General features: G+C 41.7%; 1 protein-coding gene across 1 annotated transcript in view; it reads left to right on the top strand.

Annotated features, from left to right (window-relative positions):
• ntrk3b (neurotrophic tyrosine kinase, receptor, type 3b) overlaps nucleotides 1-21,527 on the top strand; it is a 252,649-nt gene extending 231,122 nt beyond the window's left edge. Inside the window, exons 16-17 of the mRNA XM_079554795.1 lie at nucleotides 12,867-13,025; nucleotides 20,339-21,527. Of these exons, the coding sequence (XP_079410921.1) occupies nucleotides 12,867-13,025; nucleotides 20,339-20,524 (345 nt within the window). The 3' untranslated portion in view covers nucleotides 20,525-21,527. The remainder of the gene's footprint in view (nucleotides 1-12,866; nucleotides 13,026-20,338) is intronic.
• The last annotated feature ends 319 nt before the right edge of the window (nucleotides 21,528-21,846 follow it).

The following is a 21,846-nucleotide window of genomic DNA, read 5'->3' as shown; positions in this document are numbered from 1 at the left end:
CAGCAGCCTCTTCTCCTGCATTATTTATCAAGCCACCCTCCTCTTCCTGAAAAAAAAAAAAATACACTGCTTTGAGCTAATGAGTACACCGCCATATTTATTACCACCGCATGATGAAGTAAAACACCCCGCTTCTCTCCTTGGATACTTTTTAGCAGCGTCTCTGTCACACATGAGCAGCAGTGAATGAACGAGAAGCCACGGCTGACCTCAAAAAGGGAAAGTTGGAGCTTCGGTGGCCCGGATTGCACCCCGCGAAATGTGCGCGCCATAATGCTCGCTAACAATACGTTTAGGCTTCTGTCCAAGGAACCATTATGGATGAGCGTTCCTTGTGCTGCGTTAGTCAAGTCTGGGAGCTATCTGTTCTGGCAGAGTGGGTTTGAGTCACTTTCAAAGCACAAAGTCTTGCATCACCGAGTCGACTGGGCAAGTTATTTCGCGAGACAATGTAAATGAGCCCTGTCACTGTTTATCTCATTTGTATAAAGTCTGTCTTCAGAAACAGAGAAACGGAGAAAAACCCAATTCAGTTCAATGTCAGCTTTCAAGTCATAGTTGTGCAGTGTGAAATTGTATAGTCTGGAAAGCTTCTTTTTAATGAATTGTAATTTGAGGCTAGAAAGCTGTATTTCCTGTCATCTGTCATTTCCAGCCATTTCCCCCTGCCATAACCCTTTTTTAATGGTATTTTTCTCTTGTGATACTCGGAGGTTAGTCAATCTGCATGGAAATTTATAGTAGTAATAAGAGACGTCAAGCACAAAATGACATCTGATTTGCAGAGCCCTATTTTACACCACACCACAATTATCAATCAAACGGAATTTGTCTCAAATCGTTATATAGAGGGTGACGATGATGTCCCAGAATGGGAACAGCATTGCAACAGATTAGTCCGGTTCACTATGTTTATATTTCTTCTGTGGGATTTTTGTGGAGAGTATGAAAACTACATATTTTTAAAAACCTTATAGTATAACCAATGAGAAGCCAATGTTTCCATCAATTTTGGCCTTGTTGTTTAGTAAAATTGTGCAATTGACTGTGCATAACAAATCAAACAATGCCGCCCAAGAAGTGACTTGCTGTTTCGATCCAGCGCGGCAAAATAAAAGCACACAGCTCGTCTCATTGATTAGTTCAGCAGGTACTTGCAACATTACAAGAATATAATTAAATAGACACATTTTAAGTGTTTTGCCTGTTAGTAGTTTGGCAGAAAGAAAGTTGAACTAATGAATAAGATGGCGCTTTAATTTTGGTGTGCTGGATCGAAACAGGAAGTCAGTTCTTGGGCAGCGTTGTTATGATTTGAAGTTATGCATGCAAGTCAATTATGCCATTTTTCCATTAGAGTAAATGGGGAGTTCTGGTCATCGTTACGGTAACTCCATGAAACATATGACAAGGGTTGTATTGGCATTTTTGATTGGAACGACAGAATGGAATGCTCTGCCAAATTTCGTACATTTCCGCCAAACTATGTTTTTTACTCCCCATATGAATAGAACAGGAAAAATCTCTCGCACACTTTATACTTGCAACACCAGTGCTCCTTTATGAATGCAACATTTCGGCCAGTGGCCTTGGTCAGGCAAATAGTTTTTTTTCTTCAATAGGGTGTGGCCATTTAAACATTTATATATAAATGAAAAATTATTATCGCTATTATGGCACCTTCATTTTTACATATCAGAATTGCTTTTTCTGATTCTGTAGAAAATGATCTGTACTCATTCTGATTGCTCATTGAATAAAGTTTTGATACTCTCCACAAAAATCTGGCGAAATGACATCGTGAACCGGACTAGATCAGTCGACGAGGAAATTTGCCATTCTTTGCCATTCCTGAAATTTGAGGGTTTTCAACAAAAGTGTTGTAAGTACAAACTCTCTATAGTTAGATCTTGTGGCTTTAACCATCACTGTATTATTCATGAAAATTGCAAAAGCACAAATGTAAATGCAGACTTGGCCGCTGTGGTCTTAGCCAGTGTGGGGGAGTGCGGCGTTGTTTTGAAGAGCCTCAGCCTATCGGGCCTCCCAGCAGCGTGCAGCAGCTGGACTAGATACCACTTTATCTGCACTTGGCAGCGGCGCAGCAGGTAGAGCCCTAATGGACATCACAGGCTCCAAAAGTGAACTTGTTTGCTGCTGTTTGAGGCGGCCGAGCAGAGATAGCGTCGTGGTTAGCCCGGCTCGGCTGTGAGAGCGCTTGTGTGTTTTGATGCTATCTGGACCCTTTAAGACGTCTGGGGCCCTCCCGGGGGCTCCCCCAGGGCCGCCCAGAGAAGAACCCAACTGGGCCCATAATCTACCCCCACACCACTGCTGCAGCACTCCCTTCCGTCTTAATCCAATCACTCCCCTGCCATGGTGGGACAGGCACAGCACTAATCCAGTTTACACAGCAACACAAAAAGCACCCCTGCCTCATTGCGCGCTCCCCGCAGCGCCGCGCCATCCTCTCCATGTGACATTGAGTGAGAAAGATGAGCGTAATTACAGGGGCAATTATTTTATTTTTATTATGTGTTCAAGCCTTCCAATTCTTTTTTTTTTTCTCTCTCTCCTTTGCCCCATGTTTCCGAGATAATTGCAATGGCCTTGTCACCAAAACCCAAGGTGATGGCGGGAAGTCATTAGAGGAAGCAGCGGTGGAGAGTCAGCCAGTTTGTTCCCTGGCTCCTAGTCCCAGTCATTAGCATGCATCTGATGAGCTTTAGCCTAGCGTGCAGTGGGCAGCGCGGGCCTCAGATAAGTCATTTATACTAACAGGAACTTAATTAATTTTGTTTAATCTTTGCCGAGCTCCGCAGGGGAGGCAAACATTGTACACCAGCCCCTATCCTATTCCGTCGCATCACGTTGCCCACCTACCCGGGCCCCGAAGCAGAGGTTTTTACGCGACGCACCGCTAGTTCCAGCATCAATATTGGCTTAATGTTGTGTACAATAGCACATCGTGTCGCCTCGAATGAGACCAGGTGGTGGGTAAGCACTCTTCATTTGGACCGTATTTTTGGCAAGGCTAGCCATGATAAAAATCTCACGTGTAGTTAACTCCTTATCAGGGAACCTTCCCCCGTTGTGTCTTTATGCTAATTACTACATTATGTGCCCGAGCATTTCCCACTGCAGATGTGAACACAACAGGCAGAAAATAAGCAGGCAGGATGCCGAATACAAGAGGTGCTTTTGTCTTTGAAATGCAGCTCAGACTCCAGGTGCCCTTAGGCAGGTATAGACTTGTGACAAAATCGACACACTTTTCCTCACATGAAAATCTCGATTTACCGAGATGTTGTGCAGAATTGTTGGAACCCAGAGGAATTTGCAGACTGCAGAGCTCGGGCTAAGCCAGGTAAATGAATGCAAATGTATGGATGTGAAGCTGGAATATATATATATCTATATGAATGACAGGCATTTATAACCCCCAATAGCACCGGCAGTATAGCAATTGATTTTTATCTTTCCACTTTAAAACCACTGCCCAACTTTTTACCCTATAAAACGATTTGAAATACACACATTTGTATTGGAAAAACAAAAAACAAACATCTGTGTGTTTCTGTGTTTGTCTGTGCACAATCCAAAAATGCTTTTCAACTTATTCAAGAGGTTTCTAAGAATGATGTGCTTTAGGCGCAGGGTACACTCAGTACTGGTAATCCTGACCTATACTCTTTGTCCCCATCAGGTTACAAACAAAAGCTAACCAAAAAAAAGGCTCATACTTACTTTCAAGCCAATGCCTCATTTTTCTCTGTATTATAGAGAACCAAAGTGATCCCATAGAGTCTACATACATACGTACCTGAAGTGATGTTTTTTCATTCATGCATGTTTCATTTAATCCTGCATTTTCAATCAGGCCGTCTCTTCAGCACTCAGAACGCTAGCCCACACTCCACTCTTTTAGTCTTTTCGTCTGGATACCTTCACCACACCTGTTCTGATCTGGTCCATGGCCAAACTCTCGTCTCTTGATTAGCATGTTTGCACACAAGACAGCAGAGACCGGCACGGGAAGGGATTTTCATCCCACTCTCGCAGGACTCTCCTCCCCGACCGCCTGAGGGATACCCAGGGGTCCCGACAAGTCTGGAGTATTTTAAAGGCCAGCGCACACCAGAGCGCTGCGCTCCGTGGCACGTCATCTGGCGCTAGTCCATGTGATGTGTCAACACAGCTCACTGCTCCTGCAGGTTTACCCAGCGGCATTGAGGATGGGTCAAATGACGGATTTCTCTATGGAGATTAATAAAGTTTAACGCACACTGTAGCGCGTGAATAAGTTCAAAGGCTTTTCTCAAACTGTGCGGTGCTTTAAACACGTGATTTAGCCATTTATCATGAATAAACACGTATGTCCGTGTTGCATGAGAGAAAGCAAATATGGCTCTTTTTTGGAGGTTACTAGCAGGAGTTTACCTGATCAGACTGTTGTAGGAGTTCTGATGAGGCTTTCTCTTTTTCCACTGCTCCTCATTTCCGGGAATTGAGTGGTCTCCTGTCCATTACAGGAGACAGTCTGTGCCTCTGCAGTTGAGTGTGTGCCTCGGTGTGCGTTCTCTCATACAAAATAATAGAGGTGGATTATTTTGTCACGCGGACTGAGCGAGGTTTTGACAAGCAACCTAATCATTTAATAGATATTAAATGATAACAGCGGGTTTGAGTATAGTTCAGCTGTAAGTTCGGTTGGTTTGTGAGGGGCGAGAGCAGCCAGTGAAGGTGCGCGCAGTGTCTGCATCCCTAAGCATATCGGCGTCCACTGGTGATGAAAAGGCTGCGCTTCTGTCCACACGAGCCTTACACGCTGCTGTTGACTCTATTCGCACATGTGCGGGAGGCGGGACCCGACGTGTTTTGGTCTGACCGCCCGCTCCCGCCCGAGGCTGTATGAATCCTGCATGATCCTGCAAAATGACTGGCAGGTCCCACAAGTCCCATGGGAGGTGTGGTGTGTTGTAGCCTACAGATAGATTTCCATTGATGTCACACTCCCGCAAAGTTCCATATGGCGCCATCTTGTGTGTCAAGGGTCTAATTGTTTGGATCATTGATGATATCGTGAAGAAATAGTGCTCACGCCTGTGTTGTGTTGGGCTGATCCCGACACAACGAAGAAAAAAGATCTCAATATCCCAAAAGTAATTCATCACTAATGAACAGAAACAGAAAAACTTTCGTATGAGAGATTTGAACTATGGTCGCCTACCGCTCGTCCCGGGTGTCGGGTCTGACTTTACGGGGCAGCCTGTCCTTATTCTGCTCTGTGTCTGTGTCTGAGTCTCATGTCTTGGCTGATGCACCCTGGCTTCACCAGGGTCTGACAGCTTTTATCTGAAAGATAAATGAGAAAAAGTGGCATCAAACAGATTTGACAACGAGACTAGCTGGTAGCATGAAATAAAGCAAGTCAACGATGAGCTCATAGACTTGTATTATTTCATGCTGCTGCCAAACGAAACCAGGGTACAGTTAGTAGCTAGCAGAGAAATGAGACTCGGACAAATCACGGAGGAAGCACAGGCCGTCCCCGTAAAGTGACGCCGAGAGCGAGCGGCGGCCGGGGAGTGTGAGGAGAAGGCCGGGGAAGAGCACGAGTCGGCTGCTGCTACTCTCTTCGTTCATCAGGAGGTAAACGCAGCACAAATTGCCACTGATACACGTCATAAATACAGCCCTTTCTCATTGTTTAACCGCTCACATGACAGCTGTGTGTTTGGTTCGATGGACAAGTTTAAGTGCATGCTAGGGCCTACGTCTTTTACTGTTATGATTACCGTGCATGTGTACATCACGATGATTATGTTAGGCTACCCATCACATGGCTCATTGTGAGTGAAAAAACTACAGAACGCCCATAGTAGACACAATTATTCATTAAACGTGCATGCGAGTCGGGCACAAACATTGTCGAATGCCACACAACATGGCTGTGGATCGAGAAATGGAAACCCATATATATATATATAGCTGCATTTAGTATAATCTCTTAAATAGGAGGGCCATGTTTTAGGCACTTGAAGTTATAAAAACAAAAGGCTCCGGGTATGAAAGTAGTTAAAAGCTTCAATAAAGCAAGATATAGGACCTTCCAAATGTGCATCACCCTTACACATGTTACTTCAGCAAACAGGGCTGATTGGTTTGTCAAACAAGAACACTCAAAATGAATGATTGGATACAGACATTTTGGGAAAAGGTCAAGAAAGGGAATAAGGAGAAGCAATTAATATTGGGTGTTGCATCCATTGCTGTCTTGGATTTAGAAGTGTTGAAAGTTCATGTAACAGTTCCAGCCCCAAAGGTCAGCAAAAAACACATTAGCTTCAGCGGATTCTTTGGTAATGTCAGAGGGGAGGATTTCGCAGCTCAATAGATAGAGCCTTCTCCCCTAAACCCAATTAAAGATCACCTCCCTGAATCCTAACTTGGATCTTTTAAAGTTGCGGAATATGGCCGGGGGCTCCTTGTGATTTTACTTACTGTTTTAGCTCCTGACTGTTTGATTGCTGCTGTTTTTAGCTATTAGCCGTGTGTAGTTTGAAATCCTTTAGTGGTGTTGCTATTAATTTTTCATCAAACTTCTAAAATGAATATATTTGGCTCTCATTATTACTGGTGCCGTCCATCATGCAGCCATTTTGACAACAATCATCAAATCTTAACAGTACTGTGTTTCTTTTTCTTTGTAAACGTGCTGAGCCATTCAGAGACCTTAGAGGGCAACATTATTGATCGATAGTGGGAAAACACAGACTAAAGTTTGCAAGCTGTCATCTGTACTGTGTTGTTTCACCTCTCACCTCAAGAGCCTTTGTCAGCAACATAATGTTTCAGCACAAGACTGATTTTATGGGAGGGGTTTACACCAGCCCTCTGCTCAAACATCATTAACTGCCTACAAAGAGTCTTGAGGTTAAAACAACTCAGTATAGATGACAACTTTGTCGACAAAGAGTTTACCAAAACATGATTCTGTAGAAAATGATCTGTACTAATTGTATCAGGTGAAACTCGGAAGATTAGAATATCGCTAAAAAGTGCATTCATTTCTGTTATTCAACTTTTACTGTGAAACAAATATATGATAGACTCATTACGTTTAAAGTGAGATATGTAAAGCCTTTATTTGTTAAAATTTTGATTATTATGGCTCAGCTTGTAAAAAAAACAAATTAAAAATCTCAGGAAATTTAAATTGAAAATGGGCTGTATGCCATAATCATCAAAATTATAACAAATAAAGGCTTGACATATGCCACTTTGCATGTAATGAGTCTGTATCATATATTAGTTTCACATTTTAAGTGAAGTTGAATTACAGAAATAAATTAACTTTTGAACGATATTCTAATTTTCTGAGTTTCACCTGTATACAAACGGCATCTCTGGAGTCAGAGCCATATTATTATCATGTTTGAACTTATCTTATCTTATCTATTCAATAACCACAAATTCTGAATTCTGAATGTAGTTTTCTACTAAATAAAGATACAAAGACATGGAGACGAGCAAAGTGGTTCAACAGCCCATAAATACATTAATAATGGAGAATGCTACATGATGCTTCATGTTAGCATCATGCTAATGCTAACGCTATTGTTCGCTACGACAGCTGTTTTTTCGCTTCAACTGATCTGAATCTTCTACTGAACCTGCTGTGAATAAATATCCATATGGTCCCGATTTTGACTTGACCTTATTTGTATATGATAAATACGTTTATATTTCGCCAGAAAATGGCTAAAAAGATTGAAAAGATTCTGTTTGTCCCCTCAGCGAGGCCACGCCCCCTTCTATGACGCGATGCCGTCTTTGTCTCTAAATGGGATTTTTATCAGAGTGTCTCGGAACACACTACCAGAGTGTTTTTACCTTTCTAAGTCCTTTTCTAGTATTTTATTTTACTTTTAAACAAGTGAAGCACTTTGTTGGAGTGTATATTTGCTCACATTACAGAAGGAGCTGCAAATTATTATTCTGACAGCCATGCTAGAAATATCTCACTCTTCAAAAATAATAATAATCAGACTTCATATTTTTGATTTGGATAACAAGTGTCAAGATACGTCTTTAATTGTGAGCACGACCTATAATAAGGGTGTGGGCTTTAGGTTTGATAAATTTGGCTCTAAAGAGTAATGGAGATGTATACATAAAAAGTAAACAGATTTTCTCTATCGCTGCACTATTCATATGCCTACACAAACTGATGGCTAGATGAACCTAAACATGTTTAATAATCAGAGTCTGATGTGTAAACAAGAATTATTAAAATAAATTGAATTTAATGTAAGAGCTGGAGGCTGTTTCAAGGATGCGTTCGGGAAGGAGAGGAGTTTTTGGCTCCACTGCATAACCCACATTCCCCCTTTGAAACATGCGGAAGATTTATCCGGCGTGCCAGGCTGATGCATAGTGATTGTGACTTTCAAAAAGATATGTGCAGCGAGCGCTCGACAAAACTGAAGGTAATTAGCACGAGTAGATTTTTCAGCATGCCAAACAGCACTCTGGGCTGAAGGCGCACAGATGTGGTGGGGTAGTAAATGGAGTGAGGGAGAAGGGCTTATTATGATTAAATGGAGCTGATTGTTTTGTAACCTAAAGGTGCGGAGTGGGAGGCAGCGCGACGTACGCTGATGAAAATTTCACTCTGAGTGGTGCACGTGTTGTGGCAAATAAATCATAATGTTATGGGTGTAAAGATTCAAATGAATGATACATTTTGGCTGTGGAGCTGTTCAGTGTGTGACGTCACACACAGTCACGGAGCTACTTCCGGGTCCAAACTGGGGAGAGTTTCAAAGGCAAACACCAACTTTACCCAAATCCGATGAGATAACAACAAATAAGAGGCAAAAAACTGTTTAAATTAATTAGAATGATACATGTCACCATTTCTCCAAGCAAAACAAAGATATTTTTATGCTTAAAATAAGCCTTCATTGTGTATGGAAAAAAAAACATTTGATAATTAATGTCAGAAAAGCATTACTAAAGAACATCCAGAGTAAATGTTTAAAAAGAGCTTTGATCGCAGTCTGCTCAATGGAAGGTTAAAACCGACTGCAACGCTCTTTTTAACCTCTTAACCACGAACCGAGAACACTTTCTCCAAAAAGTCTCAAAATACTAATGAAAACGCAACAAAAGAGTGTCAAAAGAGCGACGGAAAACAACAAAAACATGACAAAAAAAGAGACGAAATCAGGACAAAAACATTTCAGAAATGTGACAAAGACGCTGCGACAGTGTGACAACAAAGTCGCGATCACTTGTGTAGGCCTTAGCTTTCAAATGAGACCTTACACTGTTGCTCTCCAGTCGAGAAGCTTTTAGATTTGAAGCCGAAGTGGAGAAAATGCGTTTGGTAAAAGGTTAAACATCTGATCACATAGAAATATCACATTTACTCTGGATTTTCTTTAGTAAGTCAATCCATCCATCCATTCTCTTACACTTTTCCCTTTCCGGGTCATGGGGACACCTGATGGAGCTGCCCAAATCACATTGCACCAGCCCCTTATGGCTCCTCCTGCAGGTGGTGGGTCCACTGAAGGACGACCTCATGGTTCTAACTGGACCTGTTGGTTTCTCATAAGTGGCTTCTGAACCGCTCTTTGTCTGACCCGTCACTTAGGACCTGTTTGCCATGGGAGACCCTACCAGGGGCACGAAGCCCCGGACAACAGAGCTCCCAGGATCTTTCGGGTGCTCAAACCCCTCCCCCACGTTAAGGTGGCGATTCCAGGAGGGGTCTTTAGTAAGTCTTTCATAAAGTTATTTTTTCTATACACAATGAAGACTTATTTTGAATATAAATATATCTCCATTTTGCCAGAAGAAATGGTGAGATATATTATTCTAATTGTTGTTATGTCAGATAAAATTGACGTTTTTGCTGTGTTTGCCTATGAAACGCTCAACAATTTGCGCTTTTCTCTTTTTTTTTTCCTTCATATTGCTGAGTAAATTAGCAAGGCTTAGCTTTATGAGCTATGCAGTGAGTTTCTCTCTCAAGAATATTAAATCAAACACGAGAAATCTTGCTGTGAAGCCATTCGCACAATAATCACATACAGTAGCTCATGTGTAATGTCACTTGTTTCATGAGAGGCGTGAATGTCTGTAATAATTGTAATTCTCCTCACTAATGGAATGAGTAATAGGTGATTGTTTAATTGATTAATCCCTGCAGCCTCAGAGGGTTTAAACCATGGGGACACTTCCTTTCATTTCTCTGCGCTTTGAAGATCATAAAGAACCTGCGCTCCGATGCCAACCTTCTCCTGAACCCGTGTTTACATGCTAATATTGTAGCGGCTAACGCAACCTGATAGGGTTCCCATTTAAATATTCAAAAGGCTGTGCGTGTTATTTATATTACCTCCACTCATGCTGCCTTTTTTATGACGACCCGCATGCAAATCGCCGTTTTCCAGTTCAAAGTGATTTAATAAAGTCATTCCATTGTAGGCCTTGATCCAGTGCTTAGCGGCAGTGCTCATATGGAGACGGAGATGTAAAATATATGGCACTGCACACGATTATACAGACAGCCCAGGTGGGAGATAAGCCAGCGTTTCCTGTTCAGTGTCAATGCGCAACAGTACAGAAGACATTCACGTACAGCTAAATCCAATGCTATCGCTCTGGACTGTAAATCCCCTGACGCCTGGGACTATACTATTGGTTCTACATGCAGTATAATCTCGGTTATGCTAATTTGCTTAAATCCTCCGTAGTGCAGAGGAATTGTCATTGGCCGTCATATACTGGTATATGTTGGCGTAGAAATTCAACTCCAGAATTCTTGTTTGCATTGTGTTTAATGTGGCTGAGGTATTGTGCTTTGGTGTTTTTTTTCTGTACTCTCCATGCAATGCCACTGAAACTAAAGTTAAGAAATTCACCTTATTCCGGAAGTTCGCCCCTTTACTTGAAACAGTGCATTGTGTGAATTGTTGGTGCAAATTTGACATTTGATCTCTGATTTGTGTAGTAATATTAGTCAAAATCATCTTGGTGGCCAGGGGATCAATGCTGGAAGGCCATGGCCAGACGTTGCCTACCCCGTCTCTATTATATTGAAACTGAAGTGAATTGTATCAATAAGAAGTGACTTATTGCACTAAAATTGGTGTTTCTATGACTTTTGCTGTTTTTGTTCACTTTCATTTTATTTTCATTTTATTATTTATTTCATTCATTTAAAAAGCAGATGCAGCAACAGCACTTAAATGCACCTAGAGGCCATAAGTGCAACTGCAGGTGTCGTGGCATGTTACGATTTTTTTACTCATTAACTGTCCACGAGAGTAAACACTATACGGTGGTAGAAAAAACAAAGGGAGAGAGGGATATTGTACATCCAGAGGGACTACGAAAAGGATTTGTTAAGGTCAACAAGTTACTTAGTGCTGCTTTAACATATGAATGAAAAGGAGTGGAAGTAATAGGCTGCGTTCACGTGATATCACAATATTCTAAAGAGCCCATAGTTTAAAACTGAGGTGGAGGGCAACTGAAAAAACTTTGTCTTAGTTTTTGGTTAATATCTCAGTCATTGCTGGGAGAATCCACATGGAACAAAAAGTGCATTGTGTTCCCTGTAAGCACATGTAAACTAATGTCCAATTATTTTCTCTGAATGGTGTCCAAAAGTGGCGACAATAATAAAAAACATAAGCGCGATGTTGGTCAGTAGAAAGGACTTTCAGCCATAAGGATAATGTGTCAGGTTTATGAATTCAGTCACTGTCAAATACTGATGAGGAAAAACATTTGTTACAAAAACTGTCTTGCTCCCATAGAGTTGTATTGGCCCCCGCCCTCCACCTGACATTATGCCAATACAACATTCTAAAACATGAATGCCACCTATAACTTATAACGTCTGCCCTCTGACAGCACAAAATCAGAAACAGTTCCAGTTCATTTTAGCTCAGCTGTTTGATGCAGCCATCTTATCAGTTACAAGACATCAATACACAATAATAGTTGATCCGGTTTCCCCTACCACTAAAAACATGTACAATAGGCCAGGATGAGTGAGAGTGTGTTTGAGAGTGCGAGTGTGGGACAACGGATGCAAATTAGCTCATGGCTACAATCCACTGTGGTGTGTTCATTAACATGCACTGTTTCCTACCAAATAATACAATCAATAAAATATAATAAACACTCTCAACATTATTCGTGAACACATAAATGGGCTTGGAAGTTTTCATTTTGCAATCAAGACTTCCCTTTGCAGCTGACTGAAACCTGGGCTTTGGAAAAAATATATTTTAGTTATCTGCTTTCTCTCTTGGTAAATATATTTTGCGAAAACTTTTCGGATGAGCTGGTGAAAAACAGATTAACTACATTTTTTTTTTTGAAGATTGTACTAATTTGTTCAATTTCAGTGTTTTAGTTTCAAATATGGGATTAGTTGAGTCTCTGTATCCACTTCCATTGGTGACGCCGATTTTTTTGTCTATTAAAGGAAAATTTTATTAATCTGTATGTTTTGCTGGCACTTCCAACACATCAGTGAGTCATACAACAGAAACAATGCACTCTTTATGCAACACAGCTTGTATAAAATCGTATATATTTGGCATCAAATACAATAAAATACTCTATAAAAGCTATTGCCACAAGCATACATACTCTAACAGTGCAGCCCGTGATACTGTAAGATTGTAGAAACCAGCACAGAAGCCATTGTCCTTTGTAGCACACATTGTAAAAATATATTTCAACATTCTGAGGCATGTTTTCCTAGGAAGAAAAAAAAAAAACTTGCAATGATTATGTGCTTGCACCGACCAATCTTCCTCCTCTTGTGCTGACAGGTTGGAGGGCACACCATGCTGCCAATCCGCTGGATGCCTCCGGAGAGCATCATGTACCGGAAGTTCTCCACGGAAAGCGACGTGTGGAGTTTCGGTGTCATCCTGTGGGAGATCTTCACCTACGGGAAGCAGCCGTGGTTTCAGCTGGGGAACAACGAGGTACAGCAGATCTGCAGTTCATGCACAACAGACACGTCCATTCATTACGCTGCGCACTGTACATTACCATATTACAGTAAAGACGGCACATTGAACACGTAGCTCGGGGCCACTCACTGTTTTATCCATGTACGCACAATGTGAGTGGGCAGATTGAATGCATTTGTTACGTGGGACAACCATGACAACCCGAGAAATGAAAAGAGTGCGTTTTTCGACGAGCATTGAGGAAGACACTCCACTCTGCCACGCACGTGACATATAACTAATGGGATATTGAAATGAGCACTGCCATCTTGGATCTTAATCTCGCCTAGTGTTGTCCTTTTTTTCCCTGAGAGACTCTTCCTGGCTCAATGAGGTGATAAATTAATGCTTCTTTGCCACCAGACAAGATGGTGGATTACATAATGCCCATGATTAGTGTGTTTTTTCAACGGAACCTTGCCTGTAAATCAATACAATACAATTAAATTAGGATTGCTCTTTTAAAGTGACAGTGTTGAAAAAGTAAACTGACCCAAAAGACCGATCCTCTGCGTTTTGTTCAATACTTTACAAACATCCAAACTGAAACACAATGCTCTGTAAAACATGACACTTTTCAATGTGAAAGAAAACATGTGTGATTAAACAGAGCAGACTGAACTTTTGAACACAATGGAAATGCCTAATAGCACTGGGATAGGAGTGAAATCTAAAAGCCGTCTCTCTAATAAGAGTGTACGGGAGAGAGGCTTGTTCCGCACTCAGATTCCCCGAGGAGAAGGCGTGATAAAAGTACAATAGTTTTAAATGAATCTCAGTCACAAGGATCTCTTGCGTTCTCTTTTGTTTGTTTCAATCGTGCTTTCGATCCACGGGCCTCAGCTGTTTTGTGAGGCTTTGCCAATCAGACAAATGGTGCCAGTGTATTTCCTGTGACGCACCTCGAATCATCGAGTCCTTCCTGTTTGATTTCGCAGCAGCCTCCCAAACAACACAGCACATGATGAAGGCCTTTCTTTGACCCTCCCCAGCCACGAGAGTGAACGGTGTTGTTGCTCTGAGCCCACTGCCTCTCGAGTCTCGACCAGTGTTGATTCTTAATTCTTAATTTTAGTCAAAGGGATATTTTTGTGACTAAAATTGGACTAAAAATAAATGTAAAGTTTTTCATGAGACTAAAACTAGGACTAAAATATCCAGGTGTTTTAGTCGACTAAAATAAGACTAAATAAAAATGACTCCAAACTCCTAATGACAGTCTGAAAGAGCCTCATATCATGTATATTCACTGCCAAAGGAGCAGCTCCGAGCTTTGTTCATGTGGGAGAAGCTCCATGAAGCAGAGGAACAAGATTAAATATGATTATAATGAATAATCTAAATGCAAAGTCGACTAAATTTACTTGCAATTTTAGTCGACTAAAACTAGACTAAAATTTAAGAGAATTTTTTGACTAAATCTCGACTAAAATTGAACTACATTTTTGTCAAAAGAATAAGACTATAACTAAATTAAAATATGTCAGAATTAACACTGGTCTCGAACAATCGCAGACTAACACACTGCCTGTCGAGTGTCTTGCCCAAGGACCCAAGGCAAATGAACTGGGCAGTAGAGGTTGAAAATATTGTTTCGTATAATATTAATTTGTCTTCTGGAAGTAATTTGGTAAATAAACATGTTCCTTATCACATGTTAATCTCTTAACCCCCGCCTTAACCGAGTGCATTTTCTCCAGTTCAGCTTTACCCAAATCTAAAAGGTTATAACCTGCAGACCGACATGGCTGATCGAAACAGATCTTTATCCTCGCGTTGTTGCCATGTTGTCGCAACCTTTTTTGACATTTTTTTTTTCATTTTCTTTGCTGCTCTTTTTTGACACTTTTTCATCACAGTTTTGGCATTTCTTCATCATTTTTCTGTTTTATCTTTTGTTGCTCTTTTGTGGCATTTGTGTTGTGCTTTCTCGTCACAAATTTTTGTCACTTTTCTGTTATTCTTTGGTCGCCTTTTTGTTACGTTATCTTCACTTTGCCGTCATGTTTTTGTCGCTCTATTGCTGCATTTTCATCCGCTTTCTCGACTCGATTTTTGTTTCTAGTTTCGAGCATCAGCAACCTGCAGAAAATGTGCTCGGTTCAGGCGGAGTTGAACAGGTTAATATGACAAGAAACTGAAACTGTCTCATTCTCCCCTTGACTCGATGATTGCTATTTTTAAAAGCTCAGGATGCATAATTTCTGAGAGAACATTCAGTGCTGCATTTTCATTTCCATATTTCCAATAAATCAGCCCGTTTAGCAATGGAAGCGCACACTTACTGACCTGATCCATACCACGTCACCGGGGAAACAAGTTGGAGTACATTCCATCCATTTGTGGAGATTATACAGTGAAGCCTGTAAGCTCAGTTTCATACTGCGCAGGTAATGTCAAAGGACGTCATTTAATATTGGAATGTGCTGTATATGAAGGCGAAAATGAAATGCAGTCAAACAAACCTTTATGAAACAGGCGTTTGGTCTCATGACATCAATTTTCCCTTCAATTCACTCACTGTATTCTCGCACATACATTTAGTAGGCTACAACAGTCAATTGTGAATGTAGTATGTCAAATTGGACGCCGCAGCTTCCGTGCCTGACAGGCCTATTATCATATGGTGACGCCAGAACAAAAGCTCGCTGAATAAGAAATCAGGCATTCTTTTGTTGACAGCGTCTGAGAGCACATGCAGGGGATGCTCCTGCAAGTTTGTTTAACATTTTATGAGCAGTGGCTTCTTATTGTTCTTGACAATAGGACGGAGTAAAACGGATTGATTTGAATATGGCTCGGGTTACTTGCCACGAATGAGCTTTCAGCAACGTGCTTTGTGTGGACATTGGTTAAAGGAATAGGCCACCGTTTTTAGATGCTGAGATATGTTCTTACCTGAGCTTAGACGAGTTCTTTACTTCCTGTGCGCAGAGCCGGTTCTTCCTATACGCAGACTACGCAAGGTGCGTAGGGCCCCCGCGGCTGCAAGGGCCCCGCATCTCAGTCAAACTACGGTGTTGTTTCACTGATTGATTAACGCGTCGTTACGGGGACAGACTCTTCCAGCGCGCACTCACTCTCCGCCTACTTCGCCACATATAACATCAACACGGAGTAGTCTGGTGAAGTGAATGAGCAGGAGAGACCGACCGCCTTCCCCCTGTCTCTTCCAAAGCGCGAGTGCTTCTCAGCTCGGCCGTCTGTCTCCCGGTGCTCGCTTCGCCTCATACTCGGCTCCTCCGCGGCTGCATCATGTCACCCGTGTCCCGAGCGCAGCTCTCATGTTTTCTTTGCGCGGACTCTGGGCTGCAACTCTGGGCCTCTCTCTCATTTAACCCCTTAACTCCCACCTGAACCGAGCACATTTTCTCCAGCTTAACCCCAATCCAAAAGCCTCTGGAAAAAAAGGTGTGAAAATAGCAATAAAACTGAAACGAAAACAAGGATGAAAATTCGTTTTAGAATTGTGACAAAAGGGACAAAAAATTTACCAAAAAAAAGACAAAAATGGACAAAAATTTGAAAAAAAATGTGACAAAAAATGGACAAAAAAGTGATAAGAATTTGACCAAAAAAAATGCAAATAATTGGACGAAAAAGTGACAAAAAAAGTCACAAAAATTGACAAAAAGGAGAAGACTGCCCAACAAAAAAAATGATGAAAAAAAATCTGATGACGTGAGGAAAAAGATCAATTTAGTTTTGTAGGTCTTAGCTTTCAAATGAGGTGTTACACTGGCCTACAGGATTTGGGTAAAGCTGAACTGGAGAAAATGCTCTCGGTTCAGGCGGGAGTTAAGAGGTTGAACTCTCTTCTTATTGTGCTGGTGAGTCTGGGGCATCAGGACAGCAGTTTGGCGAGTAGACGAGAGTAAAGCCGTGTCCGTGGCCTTTTTGTTGAGTTGAATCCACATGGTTCTCATGAGCACAGTAACTTACAGTAACTCTGGTTCTCTGAATGTGCACAATCTAAAACGAGTTGGGGACTCACAGACTAATTCTCAGTGCTCAGACAGAAACAACCGCCAGGAGCAGGTTTCAGTTAGTTTTAAATCAGCGGTTCCCAATCTGTGGGTCAGGGACCAGAGGTGAGAGAATGGGACCATTTGCCATTTACTATTTTAAAAAGGGAAATAGACTAGTAGTCGTCCTAAATACCAGTCTCACAGTGGCTTAGTGGTTAGTGGCTCTCACACAGGGGGCAGGGCCTGAATTGAGGTCTGTATGTTCTGCTTCTGCCCTGGAACAGTGGAACTGTTTTGACCATAAATGGATTCTCTCTTCATTGAATAGCTACTGTAGGGCCCCCGTGTGGATTTTTGCTTAAGGCCCCAGAAGGGCCAGCACCGGCTCTGCCTGTGCGTTAGCATTTAGCCTCTCCTCCTCTCCACTATAGCTCCAAACGAGGTGAAGATAGAAGCTACCAAGCTCTTCCACGTTTTCCCTATTTTAATATGGTTACGTGGAGTGCTACACTACAAAAGTATAATTACACAAAATTAAACAATGTGGATTTTCTAAGCGGATAAAAAGGGGAACTATATTGTACGGCAGGGGTCCTCAAACTACGGTGAGATGATTTAATCCGGCCCCCCACTTGTAGAGCACAAATCCCTGAGTATGTCCAAAAAAAAGTAAGTCTCTAGCCCATTCCTGTGCGGAGTTAGGATGTTTTAACTAAATAACCATTTTACTCATTCCAGCCACTAGGGGGCAATTTGAATAAATAAATAATTATTCCACAGGTGTCCAGCAGAGGGCACTTACATAAGAGATCAGAATATAAACACATTATAGCCACGTGGTAAATGAAGCTTACCACCACAGAGTGTGGAGAGAATGAATAATGACTACAGTACTTTGAGAAACTTGTGACACAGGCTTGTAAAGCACAATACAAGTGTAAGAAGTTATTACTTTGGTCACATTACATAATGATGTTTTATTTGAAAATAAAAATAAATGGAAATTAAAACAAAGTGTGAAGACTTGATAACTATTTTTGCAAACCACTACAGTGAAACAAATATGTGCCAGAATCAAGTCTTGATCTTGTGGATACAGTCGTGGAGACGACTGTGCAGGCGAGTCATCTCTACTTCACAATGAGGCATTTTGCTCTGGGTCATACAATTCTATGTAATAGCCAACCCGGTCCCCCATCACAGTCAGGAACAATAATGTGGCCCCCAGAGAAAAAAGTCTGAGGACCCCTGTTGTACGGCATAATAATACTAGGAGTGCTTCAGCGTCCACAGTAGTAGTAAAGTGAAAATATTACTGCACGGATTTCGAACTACTCCTGGTATTATTTTACGCCTTACAATATAGTTCTCCTTTTAATCCGCTTAGTAAATCCACATTGTTTAATTTCGCATCCATACATCTGAGGCTCCAGGGTAACAGTTTTATTGTCATGGTCCTTTTACCCATATACTTCATGGATTAATCCAGTGGTTCTGGACCGTTGTGGCTTCGGGAATATTTATTTGTGTCTAAACCCCCGCCTGAACTGAGCACATTTTCCAAATCTAAAAGCTTCTTGAAAAAAGGGTCAATGTAGCAATAAAAGCGTGATGAAAAAGCAAAAAGCCACAAAGATGCAAGAATTAAAACGTGACAAAAAACATGACGAACACGCAAAAAAAAAGAGTGACAAAAGAGAGGCCAAAAAAGTCACGGAATAAAGTGATGAAAAGCAACAAAAAAACGAAAAAATACGAAAACAGGGCAAAAAGGCTTGGAAAAAAGTGACTTACAAGGGAACAAAAACGCAACAACAACACAAATAAATAAAGCGACAAGAAAGTGACAAAAACACCGCCATGCTATGCCCAATCCCATCAGACCTTGGAAGCTAAGCAGGGAAGGGCCTGGTCGGTCCTTGGATGGGAGACCGTTTGGGAACACCAGGAAGCCTAGCGAATGTAATGCGTGAGTGAGTGAGTGAGTGGTGGTCGGAGGGGCCGATGGCGCAGACTGGTTGCCTCGCTTCCGTCAGTCTACCCCAGGGCAGCTGTGGCTACAATAGTAGCTTACCACCACCGAGTATGGAGTGAATGAATAGTGCAATGTAAAGCGTCTTTGAGTGTCCAGAAAAGCGCTATATAAAACCAATGCATTATTATTATTATTAAAATAAGCCATTATAGCAACAATAACACAATAGGTCATATAAAAAGCGACGAAAGCGTGACAAAAGAAGGCCTAGTTACAGTCAGTTTTGTAGGTCTTAGCTTTCAAATGAGGCGTTTCACTGGCCTAGAGGCTGTAAGCTTTTAGATTCACGTAATGACGAACTGGAGGACATGCGCTCGGTTAGGTTAGGTTCGGTTAATAGCAGTCAGTTGATTTTGGCATTGATCATGAATCTTTCTATCAAAAATGATCACAAAAAAAGTAGAATAGGGTTTGGCAGTGGCCCACAACCCACTGAAACTGGTCCCGCGACCCACTTTTGACCCACCAGATGAGAACCACTAAACCACCCAGTTTTCCAATTTTCTGACGTTCGGAAACGAGCAACCCTCCTATTATCCGACACATCTTCATCTCTCGTCCTCAAACGGAACAGAAGCATTTCAAGCCTACTGTAGAGGAAGTCTTTGGAGCACAGGGGAGAACTCAGGATTACTAATACAGGAGCGATCAATGAGTGATGAATCAACTTGGTATGTTTTTGAAAAGGTATCAAAGCATGCTTGAAAAGAAATCTCTGATCCACAAACCACACCGCATTGCTTTCTCAGGCACGATATAGTGTAGTAAATATGATCATTAGTCAGAGTGAGGAGGCCGAGGGCAAGGCTGCGCTTCCAGGGCATGGTTTAAAAAGGAAAACAGAACTTTTTTTTTTCCTCCTATTTATTCATAATCCCGCCGTCAGACAGGGGGCACAAACAAACCGACAGCGCTGGGGCAATTCCATTAGTTTCGTTTTTTTGTGTGAAGCTAATTAGAGCAGCCGCCCAAAACCAAATGATCAGCGTCTTGTTAGTGGCATGCCCAATATCCACCAGCAGCACACGCCTTCGAATAACGTTTATACTCTGGCTCGAGGAGACAGAGGGAAAAAAAAAACGCAGCCACCCTTCAAATATTGCTCAAATTTAAAAGTGAATGAATGCAGTTTATTTCTTTCATCTGGCTCTCATTAGTTCAAAGCTCAGAGGACGGCTCGCCTGGCGTCACCGCTTTCTCATTACGGGGCAAACACAAGCAATCAGTGAGCGAATGTGGCTGCGTCTCACTCTGCTGCCTCTCTCTGTTATCTCCCCCTGCAGGTCATCGAGTGCATAACCCAGGGGCGCGTTCTGGAGAGGCCGCGGATCTGCCCCAAGGAGGTCTACGACGTCATGCTGGGCTGCTGGCAGAGGGAGCCCCAACAACGGCTCAACATCAAGGACATTCAGAAGGTCCTGTTCGCCATGGGGAAAGCCACGCCGGTCTACCTGGACATCCTGGGCTAGCGGCCGCCGCAGTTCCTTTTTTTTTCCTTCTTTTTTTTCTTTTTTTTTTTTTTTTAAGAAAAGCGGAATTCTCTGTCGGACTGGAAGGCAGACAGGGTTCCCACTGAATCCAGGAATAACCAAACCAACCTGCTCCACTGTCAAAACACCTACAAAGTTTGGGAAGGACTTAAGTGCCTGCAACACTTTTGGATATAGTGGATTAAAAACATATTACAAAATAAAATAAAAAAACTACAAACAACAAAAAAAATTAAAACGCACTTTTACATTTTGTTTACTTAAGATGTACAGCTTTGGTGAAGACTTTTTTGTTCTGTTTCGTTCTTTTCTTTTTTTTTTCGTTCTTTCAAAACTGCAAAAACTCAAACATGGGAGATCAAAAAGCGAAGCTACGCCGACTCGCAATAGGAAAATGGCCACCGTTTGATTTTTTGGAGAGGACACACCAGAGTTAAATCTATCATAGGTTTGGTTTTATGAATATATATAGAAATATGACATATATTTTGTATTTATTTGCTTTGATTGCGGAGGGGTCTGCCACCAACGCGTGTTGTACAAAGGGCTCGGGCCCGTTCCTGAACACATCACGAACACAACAAACTCCGGGGCAGGGACTGGAACGGGATGGAAGCCTTACTTGCACTCTGATTGGCTGAAGCACTGGCGATGGTAAACAGGAGAAGCGCTCATGCTGAGAACTACCCAATCAGACAAGCGACAAATCTATTTTAATTTAAAGCTATTGTACATATTGTAAAATTCTATGTGTCCGAATTATGTTAACTTATTTTTCCGATTTGTTTTTTTTTTTTCTTTTTTTTTTTTTTTTTTTTCTTTCTCTTTTTTCTGACTGTGATCTGGTTGGCAACAAAGTATAAACGCTATAGTGTTTTCTCACCATCTTTTAAAAGGGGAGGTTACTCTTGGGAAATGTACCTGTGTCTCAGTATCGAAAAGTCGTCAATGTGGTGAACGGCGGTGGAAAAAAAAAAAACAACGACAACGACAGCGTCTCATCGACCGAGAAAGACTGCAATGGATGGAAAACAACATACATGAGGTGTCGATGCTTTCACGCTCCGGATCCATTTGCTTTTTTTTTTCTTTTTCTTTTTTTTTACGGCAAACATTAACGAGTAAAGTCTCGAGAGTTTAACACAGGCTTTGAGGAACAGCGCTGTGTGCTTTTTTTTTCTCGCTCTTTTTGAAAGTCGCCTCATTTGTTGCAGATGTTTCGCTTTTCAAAAAAACGTCACAGCATCCAAACTATGTCTCTACTGTAATTCCGACTCACAAATCTTGGATTTCTTTTTCTT

This window comes from Gobius niger, assembly GCF_951799975.1.
Source record: "Gobius niger genome assembly, chromosome: 4".
Classification (NCBI taxonomy): domain Eukaryota; kingdom Metazoa; phylum Chordata; class Actinopteri; order Gobiiformes; family Gobiidae; genus Gobius; species Gobius niger.
The sequence above is the reverse complement of the archived record's forward strand: the minus strand, read 5'-3'. Positions and strand labels throughout refer to the sequence as shown.